The following is a 16,262-nucleotide window of genomic DNA, read 5'->3' as shown; positions in this document are numbered from 1 at the left end:
ACTGTTTAGAAATTCAAATATTGTTTCAAAACTATGTTGTTCAGGAAGTATTCAAAAGTTTTCCAGCTAATTAAATCTGATGGAATCTTGATTGATAAATCTAGATTTTATGGACATGTTTGTACATTCTCTATAGGAAAGACACGTTCCTTGGTGATTTAGCTATATTGTAAAGAATTAGCACTCCATCATCTGAATTCTGGGCATAACTTTCACCAAAACCATTATAAAGACATCATATAAATTTCGTAGGCCATAAATAAAAACACGTCTCAAAATGACGTCCTTAAAGTTCAGTACACAGATTTAAACTGCAATTCGCCACTAAATCTTCTGAATTAACAATACAAGTGAAAACTGTGATATTGACTTATTAGGCTACCATGTTACAAAAAGTCCTATCAATTCATGAAATTTTCAGGTTTTTGATGACCACCGCAGTGTAGATTTTCATTAGTGCAATAATACGGCAAGATCATGGCGCCTAGAAATCAAAACAAATATATAAATTTCACTCAACTGTTTTCTTAAAAAAGAGCAATAAACGTACTAAATTAGTCCTACAAATATGCAATTCATTTACGGATTACAATTTCACAGCAGATGGATACTAGTTTTTCATTACTATTCCAGGGCTGGTAGCAGGTCACTTTTTAGTGACTGTCACTATTTTGAAGTCAGTCACTAAAAAGTCACTTTTCATACCAAAAAGTCACTAAAGTCACTTTTTTGCAACTAAAATAGAGTGAAATGGAAAAATACCAACAACATTTTTAAATTGAGTACTTGGCACTAAGAATTCTGGGATGATATATGAGGATACTTCCAAGCGAACTCTAAAGAGTTCGAAATAAATTCCGAGAAGAATTCCAAAGGAATTCTTCGAGAGTTTCAAGGGTATTCTGAGATGGATTTTTGCTTTGAAAATTCTGAGAAAATACCATGGGAATTCTGAGGAGAATACGAATTGAATTTCCAATATAAATCAGGGAAGAAGTTTAAGATTATTTTCAGCAAAAATTTATGATATATCTGAGGTTAATTACATGGAAATTCTAAGGAGAATTCAAGTAAATTTAAAATGGATTTATGGGAAGAACCTTCATGGAAATCCTGGAAGAATAATTAAAAAATCGAATATAATCTACTTTAACTAATTATGATTTTTTAATTCATGAGTAAAGTTATCGATTTACATAGGTGGAGATGCTTAACGTCAAACATCAGACTTAAATCAAAGACAACATATCAAGAAGACTGACAACTTTGCCTGAATCAAAGCGACAGACACGCTGCACTCGAGCAAAGGTGGAAGCCATGCATAGAAGAATGAGCAAATACACAAACCTTTATTCTGAGGATGGAACCTTTGCTATCCAATTCGTTCGAAGCATTTACCTTTGAGCAGCTGATGACGCGATTCTGCCTGTCTCATGCCGGACGCATGAGAAAATGGAAGAGTTGCCAGTCTTCTTGATATGTTGTCTTCGCTTAAAGTGAACATTTTATATGATAGATGAGGAGATGAAAGTATAGAGTTGATAGTTCCGTTGTAGTACGGTAGTGTGAAAATTGTATATAGAAAGTAGAAGTAGAAAGCGAGCAAAGGACATTTTTAAGGAAGGTACGAATCAGGTAGAGCAATGAGGTAGATGTTTACGTCAGATGGCGATTTGAGTGTAAAACAATTGATAGAACTGTTTTCGCACATCGGAGGCACATGAGCAAATTAGCGATTATCCCTTTTACCATGAAACACCCCTCACTATACCTCATCAACGGATGAATTTGGTAAAAAGGATGCTCTACCCGATTCGTACATTCCTCAAAAATTTTTAAGCCCCCTTTTTTACTTTCTATATACAATTTTTACACTGCCGTAGTACAACGGAACTATTAGCTGTATACTTTATTCAAATGTCCACTTTAAGTCTGATATTCAGCATCTCCAACTACGAAAATAATCTATGAAAGAATGTTGTCCATTGTTTTGCAAAGAATTTCAAGAATGCAATATTATTTTTGTTAGGCTTGTTTCAGAAGCAAATTTAAGAGACGAGTGGAATAATTTTAAAAAAGTTCTTGAGATCATTCTGAAAAAAAAATATGAAATATTCTTAGCGAATTATCAAAGTTATATCAAATTTTTAAAGATGTGAAAAGCAGAATTAAATTCAAGATTCTCGAAAAAAAATGCTATCGTCGTAATGATCTATTTAACCCTATTTAAGCTGGCTTATTATGTTTTATTGGTTTATACATTAAAGTTAACGTATATCGCTCAACCAGTAACATTTTAAAAAAGATCTTTGTTAAAATCTGGAAATTGCACTTCAAATGCTCTTAATAGGAGATTCCGTTGAGAGTTTCGATATAATTAGAGGAATACATGAAATGTGATTTTAAGTTCCATGACAAAAACAGTTTATTTGAATATTAAACCCTATTTGAGTTTCTGAGTCATCATATAAATGTCACTATTGGCTACTTATTTATTATTTAAAAGTCACTATTTGGTTACAATTTCCGTAATTTTAGTCACTAAAGTCACTACTATTATATCGCATCAGCACTACCAGCCCTGCTATTCTGTATTATTGCTGAATAAATTAGTTCTTTGCTGAAGTGAGGGGCTAGGCTGACATTACATCCCGTAACGCTATATATTTTTAGCCAGAAAGGCTTTACTTGTCTAAACAACTTTGCCTCAGACGTCATTTCCCTACAATTTAAAATTACAACGCAATTGAGCAATTTTCCCTACGAATTCGCAAATCGGTCTATTTTTTTTCCTTGATTTGTTTTCCGTCGATCTTGTTTTCTGTGCTGAGCACCAATGCTACCGACGGCCAGGAAGGCAGCTCCCACACCTGGACCCTACCTATCGACCCCATCAACTCATGAACTAGGGACCAACGGCTTTACTTCCCATCCGAAGGAAAGCGTGATCAGAGATGTTATGCCTCAGAACATCCAGGCGGCGCCGACTGGGATTGAGCCCAGGCCTGCTGGGGTGAGAGGTAATCACGCTTACCACTACACCACCGGCGCCGCTGGGGTCTATTTTTGTATGTTTTGATTAGGTTGAAATTTTGCAGAAACCTTCCTTATGACCGACAATGCCATTTTGCATCTTTATATCACCATTTTGAATCCAGCCTTATTTTTGAAAAGGGCATTAGAAAAATATCAAGCTTATCTTCAGAAAAAAATTACTCGAAAACTGTTAGCCCGATCGGTTTAGCGTCTTCGGTAATATTTCAGACAATAGATGAGACTATTTGAAAAAATATGCATTTTAAAAAATACCCAACTTTTTTTTTATTTTCAAATAAAATCTTTAAAAAAAATTTCTTAAAAAAGGATTTTTTGTTTTTTTTTTTTATTTGTTGATATGTTTTAGGGGACAAAAACATGCCATCTATTGCACTATAGGTCAAGATGGAGAAATGATGAACAAAGTTTTTGGAACAAATATCCAAAACTTGCTCCAATTACTTTTTCGACTTTATATAATGAAAGTACACCAAATTTACAATAAAATAGCACCTAGGTAAAATTTTACTAAGTCGCAACGTTTTCGAGATGTAGCGGTTTGAAAGTACCGTTCCGATTCAAATTTCGGACGATTCAAATTTCGGACACTTTCATTTTTAATTAAATATTACATCCAGTTAGAAATAAAGTAATAATGTTAGATGATCGTGGAGGGCACTAGTCAAAAAAATTTAAAATTTACAAGACATGTGGATCATATTCGACCGAGATAATCAACTTTTAAAAGTGTCCGAAATTCGAGTTTAAGTGTCCGAAATTTAAATCGGCACGGTAGATATTTTTAAAATTTGAGATATTTGGTTTTTAACAATTTTTAATATTAATTTCAAATAAATAAATAAAATTCTCTTAACGTATCCTGAAAGTCCGGTCAAGTAGCCTATGGTTAGCAGTTTGGTTTTAAACATGAGCATTCTACGGAATATGTAACCGCAACGCATATGTGATCATAATTTTATTTTTTCACTTTTCCAGTAGCCATTTACGATCATGAATTAATCTTTTAGTAGCACATTGGATAAGGAAACATGCATAAATTACGTAGCATTTGAGGGGGAAAGGAGGGTGGGGTTTGAGAAATTGTGACGAACCTTGCATTCGGTATAGCAAAATATGCTACAAGGAAGGAGAGGTTCTAAAATGTATCAATGATATGCTACGTCATTTATGGATGCTCCCTAACGATATTTGGTGCACACTTATGATTCTGGAAGAAAGAAATCCTTACATAATCTTCTTCAACGGACGAAATTAGAAGCTTCACATGCCAGCTAGCTATTTGCATAATACGCGCTCTTCATCTCTTAAGGTGTTTCGCTGTGAGATCCTTATTCTCGTTACCACTTCGAAACTTTAAGTGCATACATATCAGCTTCCACGATACGTACTACAATGAAACTGTTACTCTATAGCAACAGCAGTAGCAATTTCAGATGAAATTGGGCTATAATTCCCGAGATTTGTGTAATTGAAAATTCGAGGTGGAAGTGCATTTATAGCCTACGTGGCCGCCATTTGTGTACTCCACAAAGAATCACCTTAAACTGCCTAATCACAAAGTGAATCGCTGTCCTGAAACCCTTCGGCATGGAATATCATGATGCTTCATGCACTGCAATCTGTAGATCATCAGTATAACCATATCAACCATTTCATTAAATAAAAACGTACCCTGCCGTACCTCCTGCAGTGGGCGTTGACACTATCCAATTCCGTTACAGCCCGTCGTCTATCATGGCTTGTTATTCAATTGACTCGCGAGCAATTGGCATCCGACGCTCGCCGGACCATAAGCTAACTGCATCAGAGTCGAGAAATCAAATTTATTATCTGCACCCCGACTTGACCCGAAAGACAATAAACAATCCCACACCAAACAACCGTCACCGCGCGCCGTCTTGACGTTCGTCTGTGTAGGGATCCTACCACGACTCCACGACAAACTTTTCCGTCCGCATCAGACACAGACTCGAAGCTGCGAGATCCATAGGGGTATACCTACCTATATGTTGATAAACAAACAAACATCTCGGATTGAACTTTTCCCAGGAATTTAGGATTCAAATTGCAGTTCCCGTTCCGACACGCTCGGCCGTTTTCGTATTATCGAAAGACCGATTGGGCAAAGCAAGTGGGGTAAAACTTTTTCGGCAACAAATTTAAAGTCTATCAAAAGTTGAAAACTCACTTTGCTGCCTTCGGTTCCGGGATGTTGCTGCTTTCTTATGCAAACTGACTGTGTTCTTGTGCATATAGCAAATGGGAATTTAAATATTTCTAAATCAAAATTTGTGAAACATCATAAATAATGCATTCGGTCTTTGCCGGTACGACGGTGTCTGACTGTGTGCGTATTTTGTAGTCGGTCCGAGAAATATTTTTTCCGCTCGTGTTTGCATCAGTAAACGGAGCCAAAAATGAAGAAAATGAAACATTCATTGCGCAACAAGGACCAAGCGAATCTTGCAAGCTATTTCGACAAGAAAATGACAAAACGTTCACATTTTCATCGTGAGCAATTTCCATGCACTAGAAGACATGCTACAGGTGCGGGGTTGCCAGACATATGGATCACTGTCTCAAGCTGTATTTCTAGACCACCGTTTGGTAACCCTATCTCGCTCACAGTGTACCCTTGCCGGTCCATTCCAGTCTTGACATTTCGCTTTGACCCGTGACCTACAGCCAGCGGAAGTGGAAAACCATTCCGAGATCCTGGTCCTCTGGCCATGATACGACCGCAGATGCAAAGTATTCAACTAATTTTGAAAGCAATTTCGCCGCTCCCACTATTTGATGCTACATGCCACAAGAATGTATGTAGCAACATTGTGCACAAAAGGACATTATTTTGGTCTTTTTCTGTGCGCTTTCGGGGGACTTTTCCTCCTCGCTCTGACGACGATGGAGTGTTGCTCTTTTTCCCAAGCTTTGGAAAAATGTTATTAAGGTAAACGTCGCTGCGCAACAGACGGTGTATATATCATCTTATGGATGAATGAAGGTAATTTATTTTGGAGGTCATTACCTTTTCGTACCTTCGTCGGACCATTAGGAGGACTTGTTGCCTGGATGGAAATAGCTCCATTCATGGCTCATTAATCACGTTACTGTCACATGAAAAGTGCTCCCTTTTCCATGGAATATTGCTCATTATAAGGGACACAAAACGAAGCTAAACTAATAAGCCTTATTATTGAACGACCAGTGCCACAGCTGTGTGTCGTAGGTCTTATAAAAATAAATTTTCCCATTCCTATTGTAATTCTAAGGTATCGGTATTAATTTGTACTTTCCTAATTTTCTCTCAACAGCTTCCACACAGTGCACAGCAACGGCAGGAACTGCCGCATTCGGCCGGACGAGGGGGTGCCGCCGCTATAGTCGAGGACGATGATCAGATAGTGGACGAGGAGGAGATCGATACAAATTCCAACAACATGGGCGACCAGGGAGGCTACGATAGTTCGATGCCCCGAACTTATCGGCCGCAGGATCTGAAAAAATGGCGCCCTGCACCGCATGTGGGCGAGAACTACGGGAAGCCCGGTGAACTCGGTAAGTAACATGTTCAGTTTACTGCTGAGGTCGTTACTTTTTCCTTTTTTTGCTCCTTCATTGCATTACATTAGTTGTTAGTAAATTTAGTTCACCTGGAGCATGCTCTTTGGAGTGTTTAAAAGCGTCTGATGTTGACCTGTAGATCAAAAGAGTGAGTCGATCGATAAAATCCGTTGGTTTCATTTTGTTCTATATGAGTGCGATTCCTGAACTAAAATAGTTCTAACTTTTGAGTTAGCAAGGAACCTTTAGGCTGGAACATATTTGTTTTATTCGGGTCATTATCACAGCGACCGATTTTTTTTTCATACATATATATTTTGTGATATGGCCATTAGGGTAGGTCAAGTTATGGCTGATAGCAACCTCCTGCTCTCCACAGATTTTTCGATTTATATTGAGGTCCACCTCAACTGTGCCAAATTTGAATTACGGATTTATTCAAAAATTAAATTCCGTACCTTTTTTTTTCAAATTCAAAATATCAACAACAAAAATCTAAGTCCAATCTCTCACTTTCCAAAATTTGGCTTCTGAATCCCAATAACCTTCAGAATCACTCCAGCAAAACCTGATCAACCTTTTGTATGTTTCACCAGTTGACATTTTATCTCGGACCAAAGCATGGTTTAATTCAATTTCAATTCAGAGCTTCAAATCCATGTCAGTCGTATCTCCACATTTTCAGAGCTCTATTTTCCGTAGCAAATTACCTCTGGCGTAATTTTGAAGCACAATCAGATTATTTACTCACTTGAACACAACCGAAACGGAACTGGCGTTACTTCATCCTCAACTCTTGCATACCCACACAGCTTATCTAACACTTTTCCATCCCCTCACTATCTCACAGTTTCCAGAATAATCATATTATCTCCACACAAAACCAGAGATAACAAGTGAGACCTGCTATCAATCAGGACGTTGATTAAGCATTGCCCGGTCTGCTCAGTTTTCCCTGCTACTAAATCAATATCGTCCCACAGCACTGGCCACACACCTTCTTGGCCGAATTTTCAAATTAATCCTTTTCTCCCACCATCATGCTTCTCGACGACTACATAAATAAATCCCAACGCCAAGCAGATGCTGATACATGATGAAGGATATGTGCTACATTGCTTGTTCGTTCTATGATTTTCCACAGGCAAGCCGGTGAAAACCCCTCCCAGCCAGCAGGAGCTAATGAAGGAGAAGTTCAAGGAGAATCAATTCAACCTACTGGCCAGTGACATGATCTGGCTGAATCGGTCACTGACGGACGTGCGGCATCACGAGTAAGTACCATCCTTCTTCCTATATAGTTTTTGCATAAGATCAGTCTAGTACCGGGTAGAATACAAATGAGCGCCTATCCATACGTTCGTGGTACGATGTCCTGTGTACTCTATTCATTTAACCACATCATGATGAAAACGCGCCTTGGAAAACACGGACGAAATGGACAAAGCGCAGCGGGCGTACAATCTCTCTCCTCGCTGGATGTTAACTTGACGTCTAAATTGAATCAATCTCTGCCACCCCCTTCAATAATGTTTAACTGTGGAAATGGAAGAGGCTCTTGTAATAATGCAGCTCGTTTCTATCAGACCCGCTTGGAGTAGGTACACGTAGGATTCACTGCGTGGCTTTTGCGGTGCGGCACATGACATGAGAGGCTCAATCTGTAGATCAATCAATTGTGCAAACATACACACACACGAAAGAACGACAAGCAAACCGGTGACAGTAAGAGAGACATCAGAGTCGCTTCAATCGGGACATCACGTTTACAATTGACGTCTTTATTTATGGTGGGATGGTAGATATCGTCTATTTCCGAACTATTGGCTCATTGATTGGCTTTCTAAAAAAAAAAGTCGAACGGGAGAGCGTTCGAACAGGAATGGAAAATCTAACACCCTCTAGAAGAGACAATCGAATGTTCGCGCCCTGTGAATAAGATCGATGACTGATGGGTTCTGTATTGACTGCGCGAGTCAATCAAAGCTATGTGGATTTGTTGATATAGAGAATAATTTTAGTTTTTTTTTTTCTTGATTTGTTTTCCGTCTATCTTGTTTTCCGTGGCACTTCCGGCACTGGGTGAGGTTTTGGAAACACACGTTCAGTTTTGATGTCGTAAGTGCAAAATTTGTGTTGCTTCTGAGGAAGATACTTGAGAAGACGTTTGAATCCGTCCGAGGATTCAGCCAATACACGGCATTCACCCCGACGGCCGATTTGAAGTGAAAACTTGAATTTAACGAAGTTCAAAAGTTCAGTGCGAAGAGCATGCAAATCGGAAGTGGTTATCACAATAGGGGGGACATTTTCTTTCTTGGCATTGAGCCGGGAATGTTTAATGGAATATTGTCTGGATGATGGATCATTTTCATCATTCGTGGGCACATTAAATTGATTGCTCAAATAAATTTCATCAAAAGGGGGATCAAGAGATTGCCCTTTTTATTGCGTTTAAGCGCCATGGCGGCAGTGAAACTTTTCTCCAAATCGACTTCCAAGCAGATTACTATAAGAATCTGAAGGATCGAAGAGGAATTTTCCAAATCGATATCCAAGAAGGATCACCTCGGGTAGGGTCCAAACAAGGATCGAAGAGGAATAAGAGTTGAACAAGGTAGAAATTTTACAGGTTGAGCACTGAAAAGTGCTGTTTAAATTTGTTGTAGCTTTAGGTAGTAGTAACACTTCCTTGAAATAGATCAACAAAAAGTAAATAGAACCGGTTTGGCTTATTATTAAATAACCGGGATGGACACCCTGACACCGTTGGTGGAGGTCATCTCCTTCGCGTTTTCAAGGTCTTTAATCTCGTCATCCAGAAGTTGTGTGGATTTCATAATTTAAAGCTATGCCCGCTTCCCTGCAACAAACACTGGGTTTTATTTTAATCTTTGTACATTGAGGATGTTAGGGTCATTTTGTATGGTTGTTTCAGCATTTTTTCGACTGTTTTGACGTTTTGAAGGCATTTTGATTTTTTAAAGACATATTTGACTTGTTTTTCTAGTGCTATTTTTAGTGTTTAGAACTATTCTGACGTTTTAAAGGTAATTTTGGAGATTTCAAGGCGTCTTCAACATAGGTGGGTCAAAAATTTAATGAATTTATCTGCTGTTTTCGGCAATTATTCAAAGTGTCAGAATCCTAAAATTTTGCCTAAGTTCACGTTTTTTTAAATAATCTGAAATCTTAAAAATTACGCAATATTTGGTGTTTTCAATTTTTCGATGTCTTAAATCTCGAATAGCTCAAGAATGTTAAAAACTGGATTACCTACCCTCAAAACCTTATATATTTTTTTAATCTTCAAAAATGTTCACCCGAAGCATCAAATGTTATTCCGTAGAGCTCATTGTTGTCTAGAAAAACTGATAAGTTCAATTTATCACGTTAAAACATTCGGCCTAATGCCCTTCGAAAAATGTACATGTAACTTATACAAATTCCAACATACAAATTCTAAGAATTTTACAAACATTTCACATTTCAGACTTAAATTATGGAACATTATCTGAAAATTTGTTGGTATCTTGACAACTAATAATTTAAAAAAAATGTACATTATTCCGCAAACGATTTGATCTTTTAAACCAGGCTGCCCAACGTACGGCCTGCGAGTCGCATCCGGCCCACAGCCCCATTTTGTGCGACCCGCAACAAGTTTAGCAAAACTTCATCCTTGCGAATTTCGGTTTCTTAGCTCAATATGCAACGAGTGTTGGAGAGCAGCGACTTTTCCGGCCGACGGGATGCAGTGAGTCTTAGTGAAGGTCCCAAAGAAGGGGGATCTGACTGTGTGCGACAATTGGCACGGCATCATGTTGCTGTGTATTGTTCCAAAGTTCTGTGCAAAGTTATCCTGAATCGGATACTGGAGAAGATCGATGCGACTCTCCGATGGCAGCAGGCAGGAATCATCCTGGAGCAGGTCAATGAATTCCAAGAGTCCCTTTATTTGGTATTCAATGACTACGAAAAAGCTTCCGACCAACTCAATCACGTGAATCTGTGGGGCGCTATGAGACGCAAGGAAGTCCCGGATAAAATCGTCAACCTCATATCGAAGCGCAGTATCAGGCTTTCACGTGTAGAGTTCTGCATAACGGAGCCTTGTCTGACCCTATCCGGGTATTTGCTGCTGTGAGACAAGGATGTATACTATCACCGCTACTGTTCCTCATCGTAATCGACGAGATCATGGTGGGTGCAATTGACCGTTTACCGAACCGCTTTGGCAGCCTATCACCATGGCTTCATGGCTCAACGACTTCGGTTTGACTTATGATGTTGCTCTACTACTCACCCCAGCAGGCCTGGGTTCAATCCCAGTCGGCGCCGCCGGGATGTTCTGAGGTATAACATCTCTGATCACGCCTTCCTTCGGATGGGAAGTAAAGCCGTTGGTCCCCGGTTCATGAGTTGATGGGTCGATAGGTAGGGTCCAGGTGTGGGAGCTGCCTTCCTGGCACGTCGGTAGCATTGGTGCTCAGCACGGAAAACAAGATCGACGGAAAAAAAAAACAAACCAAAGGTTGCTCTACTAGCACAACGGTGCTCTGATATGCAGAGTAAGCTCAGTGACCTAACCGAACGATGCTCTGCGGCGGGTCGCACCATCAACGTCAACAAGATCAAATCGTTGGATTGATTGATTGATTTATCTTTATTTAGGAGGCTTTCAGCCTGAGGCTGGTTCGCTTCCAAATAAAATCGTTGGATGTCAACTAGCAATGGGCGATCTGGGATTGAAACACAAAATATCGATTCTTTTGGTTCAATTAATCGATTTTTTGAATCGATCTCAAACACGACAAAAATCGATTGGATCGATCCTTTTCATTTGATTTTTGTTTCGATCCAAAACAAAATTGTCAGTGAATTTGCATTTGCAATTTAATATTGATTTTTTTTTGTTTTCACTTTTGTACATCACTTACCTTGGATATGAATTCTGCAGTGAGCATGAGCATGATTGACCGCCCACGGTTGCTACTCTGTTATTGCCAGACCAGCTGTAATTACACAGAGAACCAATAGACGATGCTTGGGACTAGCAATCATCCTCAATGTGGAAAAATTGGTGATCTCAAACTAGGAAATACCAGCGCCGGCCGAACACAGGTCAAGAAAGGAAGGGGTAGGAATGTGTTGACGTGACACTCGCTTTTATGGAAGCCGAGAACACCTCTGCACTTCTACGAGGAATCACTGGGATATTGGGTAATAGGGTTGGGTTTGCAGCAGGGTTCGTTTTGGTAAACGATAAGCTGAATTGATGTCCTAACAATCATATAACGCGAAGGAGCTTGGGATTGAACCCACGGTCTTCTACTCAGTAAGCAAAAACGTTTGCCACTAGGCAAACGAGCTCCTTTTTAATCATCGAGTTGCTGTTATTACCATGTAGTCATGTTAACAAATAAAACGATTGACGAATCTTGAATGTGGATGGGTTTGAGATTAGACTCATGATGTTCTGCTCAGTAAGCAAAACCGGTAGTGCTAAGGCCACCAAGCCCCTCATATCACATTATAGCGTTACTCAAGTTTTTATGACTATTCAGACCCGGCACCGACGACAACGAAAAGTTTTAGAAAATAACCATACATTTTGAATATGAAAGGAATCTAGGACCACGTTTTTCTGCTCAGTAAGCAAGCCACGGCAACGGACGATCTTTGAAATTCTTAAACTAAAAGCTACAAAAGAGGCCTTTATTAAGATCCATTTTCACGCGACGTTAAATGTTTCGATTTTTTCTTTACGCATGGTTCAGGTAATCATAACAAGCTATGACTGACGTGACGATTGTTTAAGACCTAGTTGAACAAGCTATTCAAATGAAATTACGTTTTCGAATTTTACTTGGCATGTAATGAACAACAGAAATACGCGATAATTCATATTTTCAGCGGTTGGTGGTTAATTTTAAATATGCCTACGACTACGACGGCGATTACGACAGCGACTACGACAACGACAACAGCGAATTTGTAACTTACTATTTGTCTAGGATAAACACCTTTGCCCGGCACCTCCACTGGTTCTTCATGTCCGCTATCTGTCACTGTTTGCAAAATATCTAATAGCAATTACCTTCCAATACCAATACTTCCTGTATTGCCATGGTTATCTGGGAGGAGGGTCGCATCTAGTGCTTTCCCCAGGAACCGTTCACGGCCACCAGCTACTGCCCGTCCAGTCTTGGGCGTATCCAGCGAGGCATCCTTCAGATTACTTACAATCTCCGACACTCAATGCAAATCGCAGGCATAGTTACGCTAGTTACAAATAAAAAAACCCGAATTTATCCACCTATGGTGTGATCAGACCCTTCTTACTTATTCAAGTTTATTTATTTTATTGTCATTATCAGTGACCAAGCCCCCCACCCCCGTGTCATCCAGTGACGCTACGCCACTGCCTGGGGGTACCCGGAATATATCCGGGTGTAGTCTATTTGGTGAGGCTACCAATCACCTTATCATCGTATTTTAATGTGATTTAATGGGTTTTAATTCAATTCATATTCAAGCAACTTCCCCGGGGTACCCGGAACATGTCCAAGTGTGTCCAATGTGGTCTGGAACACTTAACACGACTTGCATTGATCTTATTTTTGAATTCTGTAGTAATTTGATGTGTCGCATGATGGTTTTGATACGTTTTCCGTTAAATCCAGCGTGAAGGCCCATATTCACCGGATCTTATTCCGGCCATATCTCCGAAACCGGTTCACCGATTCCAAAACCGTTCAATAACGTTCAATGGGACCCCAAGACCTATCATTTGGCGCCGAATTAGTCCAAATCGGTTGAGCGGTTGCTGAGAAACGTGAGTGCATTCATTTCGTTACATACACACACACATACACACATACACACATACACACACACACACACACAGACATGTTCCGATCTCGTCGAGCTGAGTCGAATAGTATATGACACTCGGCCCTTCGGGCCTCGGATCGATAGTCGGTTTTTCAAGTGATATCTATACCCTTCTTTGTAAGAAGGGTAAAACACCCGTGCAAAGAAACGGATCAAATGAAACGTCTATGAATTCTGCAAACAACCAGTGTGACAAGAACCAGAGACGTTAAATAGATACACGCATAGACTGAAGCGAGAAGAACCAAACGAACCGTCAAACGCCGAACCAAACGAGCATAAAAAATAGACATTACTGTTCGCTCAATGCACCAGAAAGGAGTATTGTTATCAATGTTGAGAAAAGTGTTTAATTATTTTCACGAAATATTTGATATCTGTTATTTATTTATTTATTGTTGATGCAATTAAATACAACATTTATTAGTGATAAAAAATTGAATCGGAAAGTTTTATTTAGTTTTATGGTAATAAAAATCATTGCACTGCAAGCAAAACAGGAAAATATGACAAAACTTATACTGTCATGGAGCTACTGTCATCTCTCGTCTTCGCTTTATTTTTGCAAAATGATGCCGCGCACTTCATCTTTATTCAGTTCCGGTCGAACGTTCAAATTTTCTTAACAGCATTGTGCGACACTGCATGAAAGTCATTTAAAGACACTCGAAGAAACATGGTTGCCAGTGACATTGCCAAACGATCCTTCAAAATCTGTGCTGCTGTTTCGACAGAAATTTTCATTGCGCGTCCCTATCAACGTCTCTGGCAAGAACGAGAAAGAGAAAGTTTGAGGCTCCAGAGACTTTTATAGACCTTTTTGACGTTTAATTGTCTTTCTCTGTCTAGCACACATGGATGAACGGACGATTTAAATGGCGCAGTAGTTTGCGCCGATTAAACATCAGAAAACTCTATAATCGTCTCTCTGTACGGCATTGTACATCGTCTCGTATAGTACTTCGCATTCTTTTCCACTTTTGTCTTTCACACGAGAAAGTCACACGTCTCGCTCTGTCAGAGGAGCTATTCCCTTAAACTGGTGAAACCACACAGAATCTAAATCGGCTCAATGCAAAACGCATAGCTCAATTAGCTTTCTTGGGATCCCTCTCGGATGAGTTTTGGGATATCTGAGTTAATTACTTTCCGTACTTACCTGCTTTTACACTCCGACTATCTAATCGTTTCGTTTAAAATGTTAATCTATTGTTTTTTTAAATCGTTCATTTAATACCAATGAAACTAATATTATAACCTGTTAAATCACTCACCTAATCAAGTATCCTGAGCAAAAACTTCCACATATCAAATGGAATCAATATAGTCATTTACTATATTCTCATCATGTATGTATGTTGCACTCACAACTTTACTGCGTACGTACTACACAATTTATTTCTAAATGATATCAATCACCACACTAATTGGCCATTATAAGTGAAATGTCATAACAAGATAGCTTATGTAACGTAATATCAACTTTAGATTGAACTTGGCGTTAATCCTATGATCCGTTATATTTGAAACTTAACCCATTTTGAAAAAAGAATCGTTTCAAAAGATTGAGTCAAAAAAGATCGATTCAAAATGATTGATTAAATCGGTGAATCGATTATTTTCAAAAAAAAATGAATCGATTAACTAAGATCGATTCTTGCCTCAAGATCGCCCAATGCTAAGTCAACACGGACAACCCTTCTAACTATACGGTAGCGGGGCAAGCAGTGGAGAAGGTCGAAAGTTTCCAATATCTTGGCAGCGTCGGACGGCGGGACCAAGAGCGACATAGGTTCACGAATCAAGAAGGCTACGGCTGTCTTTGCGAGTTTAGGAAACGTATAAAGATCAAACCAGATAAGTCAACGCACCAAAATCCGAATTTTCAACTCCGTGAAATCTGTGTTGTTATACGCCAGGCGTAGTGTGTATCAGTGGAGAACACTTAGAAGCTGCAGGTCTTCATCAACAGATGCCTGTGGTATATAATTCGTGCCTGGTGGCCTCACAACTGGATCTCGAATGCCGAGCTCCATCGTCGATGTCATCAAACGAAAACGAAATCTGCAAGCAAGCACTGGATTGGAATCCGGCAGAACATCGCAGCAGATGCAGACCCACGGGCTCATGGTGGCGGAGCCTCAGCAAGGAAATAAAGCAAGTCGATAGGAATCTGATCTAGGTCCAGGTCAAGGCAAAATTGAGCAGTCTTTCACGGTGGCCCTTTGCACCTCCGGTGGTGTACAGGACCCTTAAGTAAGTAATTAAGTTGGAGAGCAGCCAATACTTTCAAGTTTTTTATTAAATAACTTAGCTGCTGACCGATGTGAGAAACCGCGTAAAAACCAACCAACCGAGATTGATTAATTCACATATTTAAACATTTTTAAATGTTTTGATTCTGATAGCTCATGTAATTTTAGCATGCTAGGGTCAATAAACACATTATTTTATGTGTCTGGATTTACTTTCTATATATTTGTAATTTTTTTTACGTACGCAATTTTATTACTTTTGTCTCAAATCAGATAATGTGATAACAAAAATGTTAAAAACCGGCTCCAATGTATATTCAAATTTTCTAGCCCGCCAGCTGATATGGATTCTAACGTTGGGCAGGCCTGTTTAAAACCATGCATTGCGGGAAATAATTATGTCTGTCCTTTCATGGGTTCATTTCTTTATTACCGAAATTTCAAACATCTGCTAAAATCCTCCTCTAAACCTCTAAAATCCTCCTCTAA

At 39.3% G+C, this 16,262-nt stretch overlaps 1 protein-coding gene across 4 annotated transcripts in view; it reads left to right on the top strand.

Annotated features, from left to right (window-relative positions):
* The window catches only part of Pgant5 (polypeptide N-acetylgalactosaminyltransferase 5), a 279,794-nt gene that overhangs the window by 194,570 nt on the left and 68,962 nt on the right, over nucleotides 1-16,262 (top strand). For all 4 annotated transcript variants that reach the window (XM_065232879.1, XM_065232889.1, XM_065232861.1 and 1 more), the window contains 2 exons: nucleotides 6,372-6,615; nucleotides 7,766-7,895. In XM_065232879.1, coding sequence (XP_065088951.1) covers nucleotides 6,372-6,615; nucleotides 7,766-7,895 — 374 coding nt within the window. The remainder of the gene's footprint in view (nucleotides 1-6,371; nucleotides 6,616-7,765; nucleotides 7,896-16,262) is intronic.

The sequence above is a fragment of the Ochlerotatus camptorhynchus genome, unplaced genomic scaffold (assembly GCF_037179485.1).
Source record: "Ochlerotatus camptorhynchus isolate MF236.1 unplaced genomic scaffold, CSIRO-AGI_Acam_v1.1 ptg000036l, whole genome shotgun sequence".
Classification (NCBI taxonomy): domain Eukaryota; kingdom Metazoa; phylum Arthropoda; class Insecta; order Diptera; family Culicidae; genus Ochlerotatus; species Ochlerotatus camptorhynchus.
The sequence above is the reverse complement of the archived record's forward strand: the minus strand, read 5'-3'. Positions and strand labels throughout refer to the sequence as shown.